The 22,715-nt window shown below is 38.9% G+C and overlaps 2 protein-coding genes across 9 annotated transcripts in view; one reads left to right on the top strand and one right to left on the bottom strand.

The window, feature by feature from the left end:
• Positions 1-22,715, top strand: part of MCPH1 (microcephalin 1) — a 109,275-nt gene that overhangs the window by 17,839 nt on the left and 68,721 nt on the right. For all 8 annotated transcript variants that reach the window (XR_007244600.1, XR_007244601.1, XM_048497542.1 and 5 more), the window contains 4 exons: positions 6,125-6,222; positions 8,404-8,441; positions 11,285-11,447; positions 15,185-15,262. Coding sequence is in view for 6 of the 8 variants with exons in the window: in XM_048497542.1 (XP_048353499.1) it covers positions 6,125-6,222; positions 8,404-8,441; positions 11,285-11,447; positions 15,185-15,262 (377 nt within the window). In the remaining 2 variants the exon portion in view is untranslated. The remainder of the gene's footprint in view (positions 1-6,124; positions 6,223-8,403; positions 8,442-11,284; positions 11,448-15,184; positions 15,263-22,715) is intronic.
• ANGPT2 (angiopoietin 2) overlaps positions 16,145-22,715 on the bottom strand; it is a 34,380-nt gene continuing 27,809 nt past the window's right edge. Inside the window, exons 6-9 of the mRNA XM_048497554.1 lie at positions 22,586-22,687; positions 21,997-22,163; positions 18,452-18,582; positions 16,145-16,857 (exon numbers count right to left, since the gene is read on the bottom strand). Coding sequence (XP_048353511.1) covers positions 16,697-16,857; positions 18,452-18,582; positions 21,997-22,163; positions 22,586-22,687 — 561 coding nt within the window. The 3' untranslated portion in view covers positions 16,145-16,696. The remainder of the gene's footprint in view (positions 16,858-18,451; positions 18,583-21,996; positions 22,164-22,585; positions 22,688-22,715) is intronic.

Below are 22,715 nucleotides of genomic sequence, written 5' to 3'. Positions count from 1 at the left end.
GATTTGGTATAGCTGCTGTGATCACTGAAATATATGCTGCTCTGATGTTGCTTTCAGTAAATGAGCTATCTAACATATAGATTTGGATTAACTGTCCTTTTTAATATGAAACACAATTGAAGGTAATTTTATTCTGTAAAATCTTGCTATTAATAGAGAGTTCTACAATAATAGAACTTGGAGATTTGTGCATATACTAAATGCTTAACATATACTAAATACTTGAAAACAGTTGTCTTTAAACTGTAAATTGTTGTTTGACTGTCTCAGTTATTGAGATCTTTAAGCACATGGCTGAGCCTTTGAAAACAGTTTTTGTGACAACTCTGAATAAGACAATATACTTTTTATGTTGACTAGAATGTGATTTTTACTGTGTTCATTTCTGCAGTTCCAGGGGAAATTAATACATGTTTGCCACAGTTGCACATGGGAGGACTTGTTTAGGTATTTGAAAGGGTGATAAATGCTAATGAAAATGGACTTCATTGTTTTAAACTTGTTCTGAGAATGGAAGACTTCCTTCACATTTAGATTATGGCCACTGAAGACAATATTCCTGTGAAGAGCACAACTATTAAATATTAAGTTCTGAATGTCAGTCTGCTGTAAATCAACTGATTGATACAGTAGGTTTGAATGTTATATTGAAGAATAAAAAAAGTCATTTCAGGTTTATGTAGAATAGATGGTGGTTTGTGAATTTATTACATGTCTTTATTAACCTTTAATAGGCATAAATAGATCAAGATTTACACAGACACATTCTTCAGTCTCAAGTATAGTTCAGCAGCAAGAAAACAGATCACATAACCTGACGGTTGACCCCAAGGGGCTCAAATCACTTCAGATTCCTTTTTTTAAAAAGAAACAGCCAGAGCAAACAACAACAAATACCCCTACACATCAATGCAAAAATACAATCCAATATAAAATTGCAATATTTATTACATGAAAATCTTCGTTGGTTTTGTAAAAGGAGGAGCTTTAAAAAGAAGTGTTTGTCTTCTGTATTTTCAGCAGACTACCCACAAGGGAGCTGGGGCCTACTGCCTAGATATTTGTGGCCCTCAGAGAATGTTGACTTTGCATTGTGTGTAACTTGCCTTGGCCTTTTTGGTTTGCTGACTATTTAAAACCAGAAGGTGGTCAGTGTGAGTATATAAAGATCTCAGTTCTTGCTCACTTAGCATTTTCAGTGGAGGAAGTCAGAGCAAGTTCTCCCTGGTTGACAATTTGCAAGGCAAACACTGTTTGGCAGCCTAGCGCTGAATGGCTTATTCAGCCCTCTCTATTCTCTTTGTGTTCCTAGTTCTGCTGGGAAGTCTCTGAGGACAGGGGAAGGCAAGGAGGCGTCAGGCTGAAGCATGCTTAATTTTTTTTTTTAAATCAGTATTATTTTGATAAGTGCCATGAGAAAATGTAAGGCTACTGAACCAGATCCCTCTCTCACCCGCATGTTTAAATAAAGCTTTTTGAAGGAGGCCAATGGAAGAAAAGGACGTTTTTATTTAGTAGGGCTGTATATTCCTCCACCACAGATCAAAGCATGCTGGACCTTCTGTGTTGTAGAATGCTGCACCTGGGTCCTAGTGCCCACCTAGCCCTGCTCTCCCTATCTGTGTGAAAGTCATTCAATGTACAATAAATACTCTTGTATCAAAGTACCATGTTCAATAATGCACAAAATAATGACTTCAACAAAGGCAGTATGTTAAAATGAATGATAATTTTCATATTTGTTTGGGACTATATTCTCATGTCGAATCAGACTTTTTTCTAAATAAGCGTACATAAGACTGGAGTCTTAAAAATGCTACTGATATTCACTGAGAATCTTGCTTATTGAGCTACAATTCAAGTTATTTTCTGTCCTTCAGTGTATCAGGGAGTCCTGTGGTGCTAAATTGTATCCCATTTCTGAGCCCACTTTAACTATTTTTTTATCGCAATCTTGCTGACCTTGATTCTGATTCTACTTTTATGGTTGATCCGGCTCTTATAAGCTGATTTATTGCACAGAAATTATTTCATCTGTGAAATATATGTTTCGTATTTGTACAGAACTGAATGTAGATTCCTGTCCTGCTACCTTTTCGCTATCAGTTTTTAAATTTGATTTATTTTGCTTTAAATGTAACACAGATTTCTGGTGACGTTATAGTGAACTCTTGTTCTTAATAATTAGGCTTTGTTATATACACATGTGCATTTTTCTATCCCGGAGTTGTTTGATTAAGGGAAAAACTGACCTATAAACAATCCTGTGGTTTTGTTTATTTTACCTCTGTCATGTTTTCCAATTTAGTTCATCCTCTTACAGCAACGTCTTGTTCTAAATAAATTTCCAAAGCAGAGGTGACAATAGTACCAGCTTCTTTGAACCTGAGATCCTGTTACACTCTTTTTCACGGAAAGATGACAGACGTGTGAATGAATCCTTCATTTCCTGGACCACTTTGTTCTAGAATGCTCTGCTTGGGTCCTAGTGCTTACCTAGTTCTGTCCCCAAGAATCTCAAGATGCTTTCATGCAGGCCCAATTCAACATCTTACCCTCAGCTGTTACCAGAGGAAGGTACCCTTGCATTCCTTCCCAGGAATGCCTATGTAACTGCTCTCGGAATCAAACTGAAACTGCCCAATACATCCTACTGCATTGTACTAAACATAAAGCCCAGAGAAGACAATATATAGAACCCCATATTAACAGCCTTCCACCTACTTCAGATTTAGGAATGACTAGACTGCTTCTAAATTATACTAGTAAAAGACGGACCGATTATGTTGCTGGATTCCTTGTTTCAATCTTGCCTGCTGTATTTTAACTGAGCTCTTGATGTAAATTTTTACTTATGCCATTAAAGGTCTATGTACGTTTGTCTGATTTCAAGATTGCTGTCCTTAGTTCATGATTTTGAACATTTTGGAGAACTAAGACTAGGTCTGGTAAGCATTTACATTGGGACATTGATCTAGCATCATTTGACTAGTGTAAATTTGTTTTCTTGTGGTTTGGAAGCAAAGAATGCATTGCAGATCAGTTACAACTCTCCAATCACGATACATTTCTCTCTTAGGTTTCCACATGCTTTAAATAAAACAGTGTTATGGGAAGCCACTGCTGTTTCTTACATTTTAACAAGTATATATATCTATATTACTTGGGCCCTTTTAAATGCTACCTCATAGGAGCTGCTTTTAAAGCATGCTGCCATTCTGCACTGTTTTGGAAGCATCACAAATTCCAGGGAAAATTTTACTTCTTTCTCACAACAGCATTAACTTAGGCAACTATGGACGCTCCAGCATCTTGATTTTGACTATAGCTTTTTTTCATGCTTGCTGTTCCACTATTTTTCTAAGGTAGTTGGGGCAGAGGGCAACTCCTGGATCTCACCAAGGATACCTCTAAGCTTGCTTCAAAATTTAATTAGTGATCCTACACTTTGGATTTAAGTAGTGTCCTACACTTTGTAAATGCCATTTCATTGCTAACCAATAGAATCTCTGTCCCTGTTAAAAGTTATTTCCCTTCTCCATTACAAAGTTAACAGGTGCAAGCTATAGAAATGCTCATGATGACTTGTTAAATGTCACTTAGGGAATGAAAAGTACAAGGATCTGCTAATTGTGACTAGGTGTCTAACAGCCAGTGAGGCTTAGCCACTCAACAAAAGCAAACGTGTATGCTGCTATTAAAACTGCTGTTCTGGAAGGCATTGTACGGTGGAAATGCTGCCAATAGTTCATTGATCTTGTCCAATCTTAGAAGCTAAGCAAGTTTTGGATGGGAGGCCAGTGAGGAATTCTAGGATTGTTATGCAGAGGAAGGCAATGACAAACCACCTCTTAATGTTTCTTGCCTTGAAAACCCTGTGGGGTCACCGTAGGTTGGCTCTGATGTGAAGACACTTTACACACATACCGCTTTAGATATGTTATTCCTGTCATACATACCAGAAGCTTTTCCTGCTGGTTTCCAGCATTTACTACCATTTCAAACTTGAGATTGTTTTTATAGACCTCGGGAAATCTAGTTATGTTTCAGTTGATTTCTTATAGCCACAGGGTAGAAATCATAAACATATAAGCTAGCACATCACAGCTGCCAGAAGGTACGATGTATATGTATTCGCAAGGCTTGAAAATTCAGCTGTGCCTCTGAGACCAGGATCTAAGGAACAAACAAGAAAGAGAACTGCATATAGCTTGAATTTTACTTACGTTCAGTGTACCACCACTAAAGGATAATTCATTATCCAATTAAAACCGGTGTGTTGTCTATTTGACATTGTGAAATTATAGGCTGAAAACCTGCAAAATTCATTTTCATACAAGGCGTTTGTGTGCACATGCCCATCTCTGTGATCTACAAAATATGAAAAAGGGTAACAGATCTGTTTGAAAGAAACTGCAGTTGCATAGTTATGTTCTCTTAAAATAATTATGAAATTAAGTTGGACAGCAGTGAAAATAAAGCTTTGTTTTTTGTTAGTTAAGGCAGTGAGAATGCATCTTTATTGGTTGTCAGATTTTCTCAGTCCCACAGAGTTTTATATTGAGAGACCTGTGAGTTGTTGGTGGGCCTGTAAAAAAAATTGGACTTTTTCCCATTGTCAATCTCTTTATGAAATATTTTTAAACCTATTACAAATAATGAACATATTCATCAGTAAAAAGCAACCTTCAGTTAAACTATGCGCAAATAGTATTGAATAAGTGCTTCAAAACTTTTGAAATAGTGCTGGGTCATTACATTTATATTAAAGGCTTATTGACTTCATTTATATCTTGCCTTTGTGCAGTAGGTAAGCTTGAATACCTTATTTTAACAATTAGTACAGACCAAATTTATTTAAATCTTTTCGTTTTGAGAGTCTCCCACTATGAATTTAAGATAATCTGTAAAATCTCTTCATCTGAAAGAAGATATTTATTAGAGCATGGGTGGGATCAAATTATATCCTTCTGGCTAAAGGAGGAATCAGCAATTGGAGAAAACTCCTGCTATTAGTGGGAAAAGCTAGCTTTATTCAAATGAAAGATTCTTCACTTAATGGAAGGAAGGGAACTATTAGATCCAGTAAAATGAGTATACGTTTTAAAGAAAAGAAACATCTGTGTAATCAGATGAACAAGCATTGATTATTTGGGGGGTTTTGGTGAGAATTAGCATGGTACTATAGCATCAGCATTTGCAACCATCCCAATTTTCTGGTGCCAAAATCTGAGGATTGTTTGAGGAAGAAGCAATCAGCTACAATACTTGTGCCAAATATTTTGCTGATAAAGTATCAAGAATATGCTTTGATATGAATGTCAGTAGTAGCACAGGCACATTAGAAGAAAGGCCTAATGCACTATTTATGGAACATTTTAACCCAGTTTCCATGATGGAAGCTAACAAGATCCTGAGATTGGTGTAGGCCACTACTTTGAAACTTTGCCAGTCATGGCTGCAAAATCATGTAAGGACCACAGCAACAAATTTTTACTACCTATTATAAATCAGTCACTCGTTCAGAGTACCTTCCCTCAGACACTCAAAGAAGTGGTTATCCATCTGCCACTTTAAAAACACTACAGAAAAATTGTGTGGCCAATTATCGCTGAATTGTGTGCAGCTGAATTATTCAAGAGGGCTTTCCTAGGCAGGCAATAGGATTGTGCTGTACAAAATGATTCATTCCATTATTAAGGAATGGTCTATACATCTAATTATAGCTTGCAGTAATTAGGATCCCACTATGTAATTTCTGCATAATTTAATGTGTCATGTTATTATTTAGGATTTGCTTCAGTCCTGTTAGATTTCTGGTTGGTTCTACAACCTTAATCCTATTACATTATTTATCGGATGTTTCATCCTGTTGATTGATTCACTTTATGTAACCTTCCTTGAGTCCCAGTGAAAAAGGTGGACAAAAAGGTAATAAAGCACATTACAGATATCCACACAGCTTATAGCAACCAAAGAACACTCAACAAATAAGTGTAAAAATATGGTACAAAATCCTGGGATCCTGGTAAATATCTGATTGTATTCTTCTAGACATGTTCTTCCATGTTCCATTACATTTTTCTTGTGTTCCAAATTAACTCTGAATGAACTTGGTTTCTAGGAGATGAAAACAAATTGTGTAAGTTTGATGGCAACGATGACTATCTGGAAGTGCGTGAACCCAACAAGAAATTACAAACCACTGGAAGAATCAAAAAGGTGAGCTGAGCTTGTCAGAACATCCAAACACCCTTTCAGCTAGGTGCCTGCACTAAAATGAAAACATATAGTTGAATAAAGGTCAGGGTTAGCTGTTGGTACTGTTGTTCCCAGCTTCTATTAAAAAAAAAAAGCTTTGATCTGACTTGAGTCTATATCCCATTGCATGTGTTGATTATCCAGCATTTGAAAATATAAAGGGAATGTGTGGAAGGGGTGGATCTTTGGGAATGGGGCTGTTCTAGGAACAAGGCAAAAAAGCTTTGGTAGTCAGATTATAGTGCATGGACCAATTCTAAAGCCCCAAAGGATATTGTACTTCTAGACTGGTTTGTCTTCTGGTCATAAAAGAAACTAAACTTAACCAGTTCTGCACAGCCTGTAAGGCAGAGATATTCCGACTTGAAGTTGTAGGGAGTGAGACTCTTTGAGACTCCAGATGATAAGCAGGATTCACAATTTCATCAGCCCCTTTCAACATGGCCAATTGGCCATGCTGGAAGGGGCTGATGGGAATTGTAGTTCATAACATCTGGAGTGCCAAAGGTTCGCCACCACTGCACTAAGCCTTTGGTTGAGGCAATCTTCAATCTTATTCCTCACCAGAGACTATTGAGAAAACTCAGCAATGAAGGAATAAGAGGGGAAGTCCTCCTATGGATTAAAAACGGGTTGAGAAACAGGAAGCAAAGGGTGGGTATAAATGGGAAGTTCTCACAATGGAGAGATGTAGGGAGTGGGGTCCCCCAAGGATTCATTTTGGGACCAGTACTCTTTAATCTACTGATAAATGACCTGGAAGTAGGGGTGGGTAGCATGGTGGCCAAGTTTGCAGATGATACCAAATTATGTAGGGTGGTGGGGACCACAAAGGATTGTGAAGAGCTCCAAGCGGACCTTTATCAATTAGATGAGTGGGCTAAGAAATGGCAACTCAACTCAATACATGGCAGCTGTGAAAAAGGCAAATTATGCTGGGGATAATTAGGAAGAATTGATAATAAAACTGCAAAGATTGTCATGCCCTTATATAAAGCAGTGGTGCAACCGCACTTGGAGTACTGTATTCAGTTCTGGTCGCCACATCTCAAAAAGGATATTGAAGAGATAGAAAAAGTGCAGAGAAGGGCAATGAGGATGATTGAGGGATTAGAGCACCTTATGAGGACAGACTGCAGTGTTTGGGACTCTTTAGTTTGGAGAGAAGTCTGAGGGGGGGTATGATTGAAGTCTATACAATTATGCATGGAGTAGAAGATGTTGACAGAATTTTTCTCTCTCTTTCTCACAATACTAAAAATGGAGAGCATACATTGAAAATGCGGGGGTGGGGGGTGGGGGATTAGGACTAATAAAAGGAAACATTTCTTCACGCAACGCGTGATTGGTGTTTGGAATATGCTGCCACAGGAGGTGGTGATGGCCACTAACCTGGATAGCTTTAAAAGGGGCTTGGACAGATTTATGGAGGAGAAGTCAATCTATGGCTACCACTCTTGATCCTCTTTGATCTGAGATTGCAAATGCCTTAGCAGACCAGGTGCTCAGGAGGAGCAGCAGAAGGCCATTACTTTCACATCCTGCATGTGAGCTCCCAAAGGCATCTGGTGGGCCACTGCGAGTAGCAGAATGCTGGACTAGATGGACTCTGGTCTGATCCAGAAGGTTCTTTCTTATGTTCTTATGTCTCAGGTGGCATATGGGAGGCTGGTTACATATATCTTTTAGCAGCATTGATTTGTGGTGTTAAGCAGTTACAATAAGGTAGGAATGCATCTTAACCACATAGATACAATCTCCCTGACATTGTAGTCATTTTTTTGCAATGTTGACTGCATTTCAGAGCTTTGTGTATTCATAGGTCACTATGTTTCTGGCTAGTGAATTTAAAGAAATTAAATCTCAGTCGTATATTGTGGAGAATGTTTTATCATTAGTATAAACCAAAAAAAAATTATTTTATCAAAGCTTGTTCATTTAAAAGCATATATGTATTCACCCAGCGATAAATGTGCCAGGGCAGCAAACCTGCTATTGATGAATCCCATTATTGGCCATTCAACTTATCTAAGCTTTAGTCTTCATTCAGTTTACATCTTCCATGAAGCTTGTCACTGTAATGACTTTATGAGGAAGCAGAACATTCATTTTGTTTACTTTGTTCTTCTTTTAAATTTTTAGCCATTGAGAACATTAGTCATGACAAGTATGTGTTCTGAGTAAGTACTAAATGTTTTTTGTGACTTTCTGTTAGTATAAAGTTAGAGGTTTGATATGCTTCAACATATAACAGGCTCATTCAAGACAATTTTGCAAACACAATGGCAAGGACTAGAGTTGGAAATTAGTATCGCCTGCCCTGGTACTTGCAATAAAAAGTTATAGTTAATATTTTCAGGACCAGAAGTGGAAATCCATTTCAAACCACGGGGATGGATTCAAAGTATGACAAATAGTGACACTTGTGCAACAGGACTTTTCTTCTCCTGTAGTTTGCTGAGCCCTCTGAAATTTTGCTCCTGTTAGTTAAGAAACTCATAACAAAGTTGGGAGCAGAAATCTGCAGTGAGAGGGGAGAGTTAGAAAAACACTGACACCCTTCTCTGCCTATGAAATGCTACTCCAATAGTGTAAGTGTCTTTATGTTGATGGACAACATCTTTGGATCTAGTACTCTCTTTGGATCTAGTGCACTCTTAAGCAGGGGAGAGGGCAAAACTGTCAAGGAGGTAGCACAAAGATGTGCCAACATGAATGCCTCGCATGCTGAAACGGGCAAATATGCTGGCAAGGAGTAATTCGAATCAGCCACCATGAAGCTCTGTGGTGCCCAAGTGTGGAAGTTGCAATTGTGGTGTAATGGTTAAGAGCAATAGACTCTAATATGGAGAGTTGGGTTTGATTCTCCACTCCTCCACATAAGCAGTAGACTCTAACCTGGTGAACCAGGGTGATTTTTCAGCTCCTACACGTGAAGACTGCAGAGTGGAATTTGACTAATCACAGTTCTCTCAGAACTCTCTGTCCCAACTACCCCACAAAGTGTCTGTTTTGGGGAAAGGATTTTGTAAGCAACTTTTAGATGTTGTAAGCTACTTTGAGTTAAAACGGTATAAATCCAAACTGTTCTCCTACTTCTTACCCCTGTGCTGGTGCTCTTCTGCGAGAGAAGCCCACAGTGGTATAGTGTGGGGAGGTGTCTGGGGCTGGAGCTGACTTTAGTCAGCTTCAAAAGGACTTTCAGCCCAGGGCTGTCCCCTACACTAGCAGTCCACTTACAACATGAAAAAGTGTGCCACAGACCATTCGGCTGCATGGGGGTTTGGGGAGGGGAGTTTCTCCTGTTTTCTCTTCTTGCTGTGCTGTCTGAAACCTCTTTGGAGATGGCATAACGACCTCATCCCCAGCTGTTATAAAACTCCCCCCCCCCCCATGAATTGCACAGTTAATTGTATATTCTGAATTTGTTTATAGCTCATAAACACAGGTTGAACCCAAAGAATGCAGCATAAAGCTCCTCTCAGAAGAGGGAGAAATCTATAGCTATGTCAGCCTTCCTCCTACCCAAATGGAAATGTCTTCTACTTACTCTCACAAGGGCTACTTGAGGTTCATTCCACAGCCTATAGCTAGAAATGAAACAGGGAATTATTGTCATACAAAATAACAGGCATACATAACCTACATGACAGGAGTTGATTGTCTAGGTTAGGAAAGGAATAGTTGAACTTGTCAAATCATGATAAAACCAGCACTGAAAGCATACATTTGTAGATGCTGTGATCAGAAAGATAAAGATATTTGGCCACTGATTTAATTTAAAATGCTTGGGCCTTTAAGTTTGTTGTGACTCAGGAAAGACCCTGAAAATTATGTTGGTCTCTAAGGTGCTCCTGGTCTCAAATGTCATCATTTTACTACAGTGTAGTAAGGCTGCACAGCTGATATTGTCTTCATTTTTATTTTAACTGCCATAGTTTTAAAAATGTATTTATGTGAAACAACTCATTCAGCTATGGTTACATAAAGCATTATTACCATAAAGAATGTTGCAAATATAGGGTTGGATCCAAAATACATTTCCCAGTGGAGAAATGGAACATGCCTGCAGTGGTGGGATTCAAATAATTTTAATAACTAGTTCCGGTGGTGAGATTCAAATAATTTAACAACTGGTTGCTTACAAGCACCATTTTAACAACCGGTTCTGCCGAAGTGGTGCGAACATGCTGAATCCCACCACTGCTTACCTGACTTCCCACTGCAACCCATTGATCTGAATACTGTTCCTGGAGTAAAGGGGACTCCAAGGAATGCCATGAGGGAAGTCTGCTGAAGGTAGGGAGAATAAACAAACATTAAAAAACATACATTATATAAAGTATGCATCTGTGCTGCATCCAGTCTGAGATAAGCCCTGTTTATCTTATTAATCTAATTCATATTCCTTCACTGCTTATGACCCTGTGAATTTAACTACAACCCTTTATAGGCTGTACAGTGCAGTGGCAAAGCCACCAGGGGACGGGGTGTGCAACACACCGGGCGCACCGATTCTGATCACGTGGGGAGCGGAAAAATCCCCACAGCCCTCTCGTGGCACCCCTCGCCCCCCTTCCGCGGTGCCCCCCCGCAGCGCACCCCCTTCAGTGCACCCCCCTACTTACTTTTAGGAATGGAACATCCCAGAGAAGAAGCCTGCCTGCGTTGCCTGGGCCTGGTGGGAACTACGTTTCCCAGGGGCTCCTGGGAAATGTTGTTCCCACCAGGCCCAGGCAACGCAGGCAGCCTTCTTCGGCCTGCTCCTTTCCTAAAACTAAGTGGAATGAAGTGCCGTGGGGAAGCTGCTGCAGGGGGGCGCTGCGGGGGGGCGCCGCGGGGGGGGGGGGCGAAAAAGCCAAAGTGTGCACCAGGCGAACTCTGGCCTAGCTACGCCTCTGGTACAGTGATATACTATCCAGTTCCTTTTTTAAAAAAAGTTTATGTTAGCTGATTTTCAAGCCAATTTTCATTATACATACAGGTATATTGAACTAGTAATTGATTATTTTTGTCTTAAAAGGCAGAAGAATACAGTTGTTCAAGTGGCAAAGAAGTTGGGAAACTTTCTGTTTTCAAATGAAGTGTGTGAAAATACCAGCCATGTGATTTCAGGAAGTCCCCGTCGTACCTTAAATGTACTCCTGGGAATTGCTCGAGGCTGCTGGATTGTCAGTTTTGAATGGGTAAGTAAATGTGGATTCTATTTATTTATTTTTTGTTATCAGTGTGGTCCCGCATCTGATTATGTTGCGCTAGCAATCTTGTGGAGGATGTATCAGGCAGAGTATAAATGTTTATAATTGATGCTTTTCTAGTGTGAAGTAAACAGGCAAACTGATTTAACTATTTGAGGGGTTTTGACCTAGATAGCTTGAGTTAGCGCAGATCCATAATCCGTAAATTAAAGAGTTGTTATTGTCATGTGTCTAATTTCATGCTTTGATTGTGTGTTCCTGCATTGCAGGGGGTTGGACTTGATGGGGTCTGTTCCAACTCTATAATTCTATGATTTGATTATATTTTCACAACTTTTTCTTTTTTTTCAAGATGGTGGGCTTTAATCCTCATTGTTTTCGGACAAAGGTCTCACAAGGGTGAGATCGCCTCTGTGCCTCAGCTGCAGGAGTTGAATAACAGAGTCATTCCAGGCTGAAGGCCTTGCTGAATCACTAGGACATACCTAAGCCCCACTGCCCAGAATGACAGACAAGAGGCTGCCATGTCTAGGGTTGGCAGGCCTTCTGCCGGCAGCTATTGTTGTTGGCTGTGGGTGCAAAGGCAGCAGAAGAATGTGAGATCCAGCTGTGGTAAAAGGGGAACTGAGTAAGAATGAGCAAAAAAGCTAGCTGTATTCAACCCTATAACAGTGTAGTAATTGCAAAGCAAGGTAAGGAAGGAAATAGGCATGATGGACATAATTATATGCTTTTCGTTTCATTGTTTTATAGTTTTGAATGTATTTTTAATTCTCAAATGTTCTAATGTTCTGTGTTCATCGCTAGGTGCAGGGGTGGCCAACCTATGGTGCTCCAGACATTCATGGACTACAATTCCCATCAGCCAATTGGCCATGCTGGCAGGAACAGATGGGAATTGTAATCCATGAACATCTGGAGCACCATAGGTTGGCCACCCCTAACCTAGAGGACCCCTTGGAGGGGCATAAAATGTTTTAAATAAATGTATAAGAAGAAAATAAGAAATTGTGCAACTAAAACACATGGATATGTTTAGTGAAAACCGTCAGGAAGCTTAGAATATAACATCAACAGGAAAAAAAAGATTCTTGCCATGATTATTTTTAAAGATCAAAAAATAGAACTGCTATAGCTGCACTGAATAGCCAACAACTGGGTGATTATTTTGGCATAAAAGCAATTGCGTATCTGATGGCGCAGCTTGTTTTATAACATGGAATCACCATCTAGAACTACTGTGGTGATTGATTTCATATGTCTGGTAAATTATTAAGATGGCTGTGAGATAATTACAGGGCTACGGTCTTGTTCTTGGCTTTTTGCTACATATATTTTAGTTTAGATTCAGACGTGTCCTCTCCTGATGGCTCCCTGAACTTGCTCATACATATTTAAATCATGAGACTGCATGCCTTGCTAATTTTGATTTTCAACCAGTTCCATAGGAATTAGTTGCAATATATTGTTATATTTCCCAGGATTTTTTTCAACTCCAGAAATAATATGAAAGCCCATCCCCATTATTATTTCTTAATAATGTAAGGAAACAAGATAACAGTGCAGGCAATCAAGTGACTAGTGAGCTGGTGTTTCATCTATACACAGAGATTTTTAAAGAAACAAATTAAAAGCCAACATTGATGTTCCAGTATCCCAGGAGTGAGAAAAAATCAAGTACAGCTGCAGAAACAGGAAGTTGTTTAATGCCAGGGGATTTGGGTAACAGATGGATCATATTTTCTATAACACTATTCAAAGAAATAATTTCTGTTTTGACGCTCCTAAACTCCAAATGCATCTGAGAAAAGGTGTTGTGTATAACTGTATATTAAGTAATAAATTCAACTGCCACTTTTCTGTAACTCATTATTTGAACACTTTTACTCATTTTGGTTAATGTGTCTTTGTGCATCTACGGGCTAAATTTTTCCTTGATTGCTTTTCAGCCCTATCAAGGCTCTACTAATATTTCTTTCCTTGCATGTTAGTTCTGTGTCAAATTTTACCAAGATAAGCTACATTCCAATATCATTTTTAAATATTAGAAAACTGTCAAGCTTTCATGAAGATTAAAAGTCCTTTTTCCTGCCCCGAAAGCCTCTGAACCATTAACCGACCTCAGAATTTGCCAAATTAATATGAATCTGGAGGCATTTTGGCAAATCATTTAGTATTGTTAGCAGTTATATGATTTGCCTAACCAAGGGGTTAAGTATTTTATCTAGGTAAAACATAAATGAGCAAATCCTAGGCGTTTTTTCCCCTTATTTTAAACAGGGACTAGTAGAGGAAATGACACATTGAAGCAGGTTACTGTAGAGGATATCGTATTGTTTCTGTGGGAAAAGTCATTGAACAGTTGTAAACTGCTGTTGCCTCGATCTTTTGTTAAAATCCCTTTGTAATAGTTCTTCCGGGATCGGTCGTATGAAATCATTGCGATGAGCCTCCCAGCTGCTGACTACACATCTAAGAGAAATAACAAATGGCTAGGAGTTCGCTGTTTGTCTCTTAGCTTGACCTATATCTAACGTTGCAGATCACTGAACAACACAATACTGTAAAGAGATATAAATGGACGTACAATATAATCTAATTTACTACTAGCTGTTAGAACTACAAACAAATTAACTGCAGAAAAACGATCATGTTTGTACAAGGAGGCCCAATCAATTTACACAGTCTATTTCACTATACATACTAGCACGTGGTAGCAGTTAAAAAGACAACTTAAAATTTTTCAAATGCTAAAAGAAATAACAAAAAAATCCAGGAGTGTGAGGTACAATCCAATGCTGAGGCGGAATGCTAGGTGGCAGCTGCACTTTGTTTTTGGAAATGTTTTCTGATAGGATTGGAAGTTCCTGGCATGAGCTAATTTTGAACAGTGATCATTGCTGTTGAGAGCCACCATTAAGCCCCAGATAAAGATCATTCTGGCTGTGGCCTGTCGTCTAGAAGCATATACATGATGCTTGACTAGAACAGATATAATTCTACTGTTCCCTAGCAGCATCTTGACCTGTGCTTCAGTATCACAGATGATCTGGGTTCCTGAAATTTTGTACTCCTGTTGTCCTCACTTGTTGGCAGCCATGAGAATAGTTAACACTGTTTTGTACATTATCGCCGGATCTCATAGAATTGTATTTGTAGTGTGTCACTATGCATCTACCTCAAGAGGAACACAACAAATACTTTTGGGGGAGTCATCAGTTTGGGCATTCTGTTGCAGAATGGTGTATGGCCATTTCCATTTCCAAGGAACTTCCAAATTTGGGGGCTGTTTTTAAGTTAGAATGCAGTATGCCTGCAAAGAGGTTTTCAAAAACAATGTCTGCTATGCTGTGATTTCAGATGCTGATAGTTCCAACCAGAAAAAAAATCTCATGGGTTGCCCAAGCTCTTGCCTAACTCATGTCTGGACGTAGATTTTGAAGCCTTCATAACAGACAAGGACATTTACTGTTTTAAAGCTTCTATTTTTACTGTAGACATTAACATTTCATTTCAAAGACTCATTTAAGATGACTGAAATAAACAGTGTATAACATTTTATCTGCAATGACACATTTAAATCATAGCTTTCCTGGGGGGAGGGCGGGGGAGTAGACCTGCCTGTCCAATCTGCCATTTATTTTAGTTAAGTATTCACAGAGGCTGCTTCTGCATTGCCACTGAATACTGCTATAAATTATAATGTGGTTTTCTTTCCTTTGTAGGTGTTGTGGTCTTTGGAATATGGCCACTGGATTTCAGAAGAACCATATGAACTTTCAGTGGATTTCCCTGCAGCTCCTGTAAGTAACACATGGAATGCTTGAGCAATTTGTCTTCTTTCTGAACAGATTAACTTTGATAATATCGATGTGTTTGCTAAGACGATCAAATGTGATGGGGGTGCACTTCTTTTTTTTTCTGTCTTGAACAAATGCCCCTTGGTAAAGGAATATGGAAATGTTCAAGTTGGAAGTAGTCTTTCATTCGTAGCGGAAAAAGGTAAAATGAGGATCCACAGGGATCGTTGAGGATGCCCATGATTCTACCCAGACCCATTGGTAGCTAATCTTTTTTTCTGCTTCTCAGTGGCCTGTGGGCCATGATAAAAACTGAACTGAACTGGTAGCTTATTCTTCTAGAAAAGACAGAAGCAGTTTGTTTTGCTCGAAAAAGAAGAGATTTCCTGACTAGATATTATCTAAAGCACAGGTGTCAAATTCGTGGCCCTTCAGATGTTATGGACTACAGTTCCCATCATCTCCTGCCAGCATGATGCCGGCAGGGGATGATGGGAACTGTAGTCCATAACATCTGGAGGGGCATGAGTTTGACACCTGTGGTCTAAAGCATAACGGAGATTAAAAAACAGTGCAACTTTCTTTAAAATTATATTGAATCACATAATGTAACTATACATATCAGGGATAAATAATGTTTTTACCAATAAATGGCATTTTTCATGCGGATAACTTTCTCTGTTAAAAAATCTAAAAAAAATAGCATACTGGTATATATCTGAATGAATATGTAGGTGACACATAAATATGAATTCATCCCCCCATATTTAACTGTTTATAAAATTTATGCTTAGATCTATTATTATTGTTATAATCTACTACGTTGAAGTTTGTTTTCATTATGTAAAAAAATAAAATCTTTAAAAAATAGTGCTGGAATTTAAAAAAAAAAACCTTCCCACAAATCGTAGAAGAATTTTTAACAAAACATTATTAAATATATTACCACATGGTGCCAAATATCCCTGAATACATGATAAGTCAAGGTAAGGGCCTTTTATTATATAGGAGTTAATTACAAAAATATTTTATGTACATAATTACAATCATGGCATGATAGAATAGTTAAAGGTAGCAGTTAATTCAGCAGTAAGGTATGTAGTGATACGTTGAAAGCTTAAGTAAATGTGGGTGTAGCGTTACATGTATTTCACAGTTCCAGTTATATACACACACACATCGTAAATGTTCAATAATACAGAGTCTTTCAGAGAGTCCTTTTTACTTTGTCTTTTGCCAAATATCAATTCAGCCGGTATGTCTTCTTTCTTGACGTTGTTTTAATTTGGGAACTAAAACAAGATGATTGTTGCAAGATGCAACCACATATCCCCTAGCCAAGAAAGCCTGTAGGTTGTGTTGTCTTCTGAAAATAAAATACTTGATTTGCAAAGTACAGTTATTTCAATATTTACATTCTAGAAAGTGCAGAAGTTTTTAGAAATCTGCTGGTCGGATCATCATAGTCGTAGCCTTGAGAGAATAGCCCGATCCTTTCCAGTAGTACCATTTAATCCCTTTGAACTTGTTTGTGTTTTGTCGTAATGGATAGTACAAACCGTTTAGGTTGGAAGGACCACATGCGTCAAACCACCAGCCTGTTTGAGTAAGAAAAAAACAAACAAAAATACATTTTTTCTTACAGTAATTATATCAGAATTCTTATTCTATAACAACTCTTAAAATATACAAATTGTATGCTGACCTCAGATCTAAAGCAAAACTAGATCTTTCAGCTGGTAATGTGCACATGCTTCGTGGAAGTGTCTGTTCTAAATATTGTGTTGAGTCCAGACTAAAGTTTTTCTAATGGAAACAGAGGTGTCATTTCTGCCAATTTTCTCATTCCTGCTACAGACTCCTAATTTGCCCTTTACGCAATTCCCTTTCCCCCAAGAGGTCCTCTATTTTAGGGAGATCAGTGGGCTCCCAGTGGGAAGGAAGAGGCAGCCTGGAAGGTTGTTTCACTTATGGAAGTATCTTCCCTCAGCAGAAAATTTAGTCAGGAACAAATATTAAGCTCAACTGGTAGGACTTCAGAATAGACATGTGGCATCTTGAAGCTATTGCCACTGCACTCATTTTGCCAATCCCCTTAATCATGACCCTGGAGATTGGCACCAAACCAGCATAGTTTGTGGCTGTTGGTCAGACTGATTCTGCAAATGACACATAGAATTTACTTGTCTTCCTGCTAACAGATAGCAGAAGTTAGCATCAGGTCTCACTGAAATCGGTGACAGTAGAAGCAACTAAATTAATGTCCATTAGTTTCAGTGAGACACACCACTGACTATACGGAGCTTTATGTCGTCTTTGTACATATCTATGATTTTTCTGTGCCTTGTGGTATACTTTGGGTTGGATCCTGCTAGTCATGGGACTTTTCTCTGGTACAAGGAGCTTTTACTTAGCTTCTATCGGTGTATAGTGCCACCATTAGCAGAACAGATCTGTGGAATCCAACCCTTGGAACATATGTACTCTAAAAAAAATTATATTTATTTGTGGGATTAAGTAATGCTGTTTATTGTCTGTGGTCCAGTTCAGCAATGTCCTTTTGTATGTATAACTTTGGACTTTAATGCTAACTGGTACAAAAAGAAGAGGAAATTGATGGAGATTGGATTATGCTTTCCATCCCTCAGCCTGGATCTCATTACATCTGCTCTGTGCAACATATCTGGCTTGTGCTGGGTTTTTCAGGGCACAGATATACCAGCAAAACTTCAGTAGAGCAGTCATCGTGTTTTAAGGTATTTTACCAGTTTTCTAGTATAACATCACAGCATATGTCAATTTAACTCCATAACTGATTTATAGTTACACTAGTGCATACATACCCCAGCACATGATCCTTTCCTGTTCTATTATAGCACAATGTACTACCCTGTATGAGTATCTCCTTGCTTAGTTCACCATTTTTTTTCTTTCTGAGCATCCCTGCTCCTCAGATGAGTATTTTCCCTATATTAAGACCTCTTCTTTCTCATTTACTTGATTCAAGTTGATAAGGTAGGAAGTCTAATCATTCTGTCATACCTTATTCCGTTGCTCTATATAGGACAAAAACTTACTGAATTGGGGCAGTTTTTATGTGTTTAATGAACTCGGCCAAATGACCTGTTATTGATTTCCTGTATGAAGTGCCAGATGAAAAAGGAAAAGAGCAAAACAGAAGTCTCCTCTTACCTCCGGTTAGCATTTGGGAGCATTTGCAGATGCATTTGTCATTGTCTGCATCCTTTGTGCTAAAACCATTTCCTGGTTGGCTTATGCTGCCTATTTTGCCTGCTGTACCCATGAGTCCTTTAAGGTAGATTCTGTGAAAGAGAGAAACAAGTTAGTACATGTCCATACAATTGTTTTGCAGCAGTGAGGAAGTATTTTCCTAACAGTATCCTGTTTAGTTCTCTAGTTCATGTACTGTCTTTGGCATAGAGAGTATGCCAGGAACTTCTTGTCAACAGTGTACATTGTTATTGAATAGGAATAACTTTTTTTTCTCCTGAACTGAGATAACTAAATTAATGGAAAATAAATGAGGTAGGTATTGTTTAGAAATTGTGAATCACTCTAGTTTAAAGAGTCTGTAATTTCAGGCACATACAGAAAACTGAAGGGAAACTGTTTAAAGCTTGATATGGAGATAGGTTGTTCTGATGTTATAGCAGGATCTGGAGTGATGATTTGCACTCCAGACATTTACATTTGCAGCGAGTTTTTGTCCACTTATATTTGAAAAACACTTAAATTGTCATCTCTTTAAGACGTTAAACCCTTCTAAGGTCATTGAAGTCTGTGGGTTTGAAAGGGTAACTGCTTAGAACTATGCTGCTGATGTCTAAAGCAGTTGTGATTTACCTAATATTTCCCCAGTTCCACGTAGATAGCATGTATACTGCATTAAAATCTCTACCCCTTCTGAGCACATGGTTGACATTAGGACAGTGGGACCAGATTAAATTTCTCCATCTCCACAAATAGGAAATCGGCACTATCAAGTTCCAACCATCTTATTTAAGATCTCCCTCCCCTCCCTTGCATGCCACCCCTCACTCACTCCCCTCCCTCATTCCCCTTCCTTGCATGCTAACCCTCCCTCCACTCCCTCCACTCCGGTGGGTGGGCCATGTCCAGATGCTGGGCCCCCTTCCCTCCCCTCTCTTGATGCTACCCTCACTCCCTCCCCTCCCTTGCATGCCAGTCCTTTCATGGCACCCCTCCCCTCCCTCCTGTATGTAATTGCATCACAGTGCCTATAGCTTTAGGTGATAGGTGCAGGATTCTTCTCTACACTATATCCTTTTGTGTATGCAGGCCCCATGGATTGTGTTCACCGGATCAGGACCTTTTTATGGTCTGAGTGTTTTCACTAGTTAATGTCAGACTTTGGTGTTCTGAACCTTCTTATTTTATCTGTGCAGTGTTTAGTTTGGCTTTTCTTCTGCTGCTTTGCATTTCAAAGACTTACAATGAGCACAAATTACGTTCAAGTAATGATGCAGAGTAGCTAACTAGTTAGATTGACTATCAAAATATATCTGTTTTGTAAGTCAGGAGTATTTTTAAACATCACATTTTATAACTCAAAAACTTGGTTTCATTTCAAAAAGAAATGTAGTTGCAAACAGCCATCTTTGTCTGCAGTAATTATTTTTTAATAACATAAATGGACAAGGGTAATGACCCATTTTACAAAGGTAACCTTTGTAAACATTATATTGCCTTAATTTTAAAAAATAAAAATCCCTGCTGTAGATCCTAAATGTTTCCAGATGAGGAAATATTTGGGTTGGAGTCAGAACAATTTTTTTTCTTCCTAATCAGGAAAAATCTGAAACCTTCTGTAAGATATTGCTGTGATCCAGAAAATGTTTACGCTGACTAGTCTGCACCTTGGTCAACTTGTGTACTTCTAGATTTTTTTTGTAGCATGTAATGATTTTACCATAAAGTTATTTAGAATAAAATAGATGGGGAAACACTTCTCAAATAAGGCTTTAATCTTGTTGAAAAGATAATAAAATATTGGGGGTGGGGGGTGGGGTGCAGTAACTTAGTGGTAGAGCACCTTCCTTTTTATGGAATGGCCCAGGTTCTGTCCTTGGTATCCCCAGTTACAGAATCTCAGGGATCAGATGTTGGAAAAGTCCTTCTTGTGGCTGAAATTCTGGGGCACTGCTGCCAGTCATGGTTGCTAATATGGATCCCACCTCTGGCTAGAAAATGGTGTCGTGACTCCAAAGAAGAAGTGGTGTTGAATTTATATCCCCCCTTTCTCTCCTCAGGAGACTCAAAGGGGCTTACAATCTCCTTTCCCTTCCCCCCTCACAACAAACACCCTCTGAGGTGGGTGGGGCTGAGAGAGCTCTGAAGAACTGTGACTAGCCCAAGGTCACCCAGCTGCCATGTGTTGGAGCATACAAACTAATCTGGTTCACCAGATAAGCCTCCACAGCTCAAGTGGCAGAGCAGGGAATCAAACCTGGTTCTCCAGATTAGAGTGCACCTGTTCTTAACTACTGCACCACACTGCTTGGAAAAGTCCTTCTTGTGGCTGAAATTCTGGGGCACTGCTGCCAGTCATGGTTGCTAATATTGAGCAAGACAGGCCAGTGGTTTGGCAGTATAATTGCAACCCTCTCCTTTCCTGGTCTTTTGAAAAAGAAAAAGTCTATTGGTTTTAGATTACTAGCCTTCCTCTCTATAAGACTCAGGTAGGTAGCGGTGTTTTCTTCTCAACTGATATTGGAACCTTATAAAAAGATTAATAATAACTCTGGTATAGAAATGAGATACTTAGGGTACAATCCAAGGCACTTTCCCAGGAATAAGTGCTACTGAACAGAGTAGAACTGCTTAGGATTTCTCCCACAGAGGCCTAGAGACTGGCCTTTCCAATACACTCTGGCTCATTCCGCATTTGCAGAATAATGCACTTTCAAACTCTTTCAGTGCTCTTTGAAGCTGTGCGGAATAGCAAAATCCACTTGCAAACAGTTGTGAAAGTGGTTTGAAAATGCATTATTTTGCGTGTGCGGAAGGGGCCTCTGAGTGGAGTTAAGTTTTGTACTCCAAAGTTTCTGCTGACTGACCACAAGACCACACTGGCTTTCATGTGTGAATAAAATTAAGATGGCAGTAGAATTCATTGTGGGTAGGACTGATGACTAGAATGTTAAATGATCGTAATCGTTTGCCAACGTGCTGTAGAGACTGAAACCATAAACAGACAAAACAGATATTTCTACAAACCTGAGGAAAGCCCCAGGTTTCAAGAAAAATCTTTTAAAAATACATTGGGAGGATTTAAAACACTCCAAAATGATGAAGGCTGCATACATCTGTAACTTTAAGAAACTATGCTATGGTGACCAGAACTACAAGCAGTATTGAAATTGAGGCCGCACCATAGATCTATGCAGGAGCATTATAACACTGACCCTTTTAATTTCAACACCTTTCCTTAAAACCCCCGGCATAAAGTTCACCCTTTTCATTGCTGCAGCAGACTTGGTTGATTCTTTCATTGAGCTATCCAGATTGTTATATGCATTCCTCGGAAAAGCTTTGCAACCACAGTCCCCAAAATTATTTCCTATTTGGACCAAAATAATGTTCTTTTGTGCATTGGTATAAGCCTTTGTTATTCTTTTTAAATAACGTTTTTAAAAAAAAAAATAGTGATGTAATACATTTATTAAAAGAACAGATTTTAATCTCTGCTCACTTACTTGTATTTCAGTTCTTCACTTGCTAGATAGAAATGTTCATATAAGGAATATGCCTCACTTCCTTCCCAGTCTTTCAGATGTATTCTGAGCATGTATTGCTTCTGGTTAGTAAGTTGAGAAACCAACTCATTTCCCAGCCAGTGTTCCCCAGAAGGATTTCCAAATCCCTGTAATCAAATTGCATGTTCAAATATATAAATTTTGTTGTTTGAAATCAGGACCACTTCTTGTGTTTGTGTTTTTTTACACTCTTACGGCTGTTAGCAGGCATAGCTGAGTAGAAAAAGGCCATGTTTTAAAAGCAATGAAAATTATCATGTTCATAGTAGACATCCAGACAGTGTAAATAATTCTCATTTTAAAAACACAAGCCTCTTATAGGCAAGCATCTGCTTAACTAAATTGTTAAGATTGTTGATTTTATTCAAAGAAAGCACAGCATTCATATCTGAGAACTGTAAATCAGTCGAGGGAGTGTTACCACTTAACAGCAGCAAGGTGCTCTACCATTCAGTCTAATTGGATCACTTCACATTTTTATCAGAAGCTGGGTGCATCAAAAGGATGGCATTAGGTCATTCTGCCTTACCATCTTGTATTCCATCCATGTTCGATCAAAGTCTACACTTCCATCTGAGCGTCGCTGAATAACCGTCCACCCTCCGCCACTGGTCTCCATATCACAATATGCCTGGTAGGAGTAAGCACAGAAATTATGC

Source organism: Sphaerodactylus townsendi, linkage group LG01, assembly GCF_021028975.2.
Source record: "Sphaerodactylus townsendi isolate TG3544 linkage group LG01, MPM_Stown_v2.3, whole genome shotgun sequence".
Taxonomy (NCBI): Eukaryota; Metazoa; Chordata; class Lepidosauria; order Squamata; family Sphaerodactylidae; genus Sphaerodactylus; species Sphaerodactylus townsendi.
The sequence above is the reverse complement of the archived record's forward strand: the minus strand, read 5'-3'. Positions and strand labels throughout refer to the sequence as shown.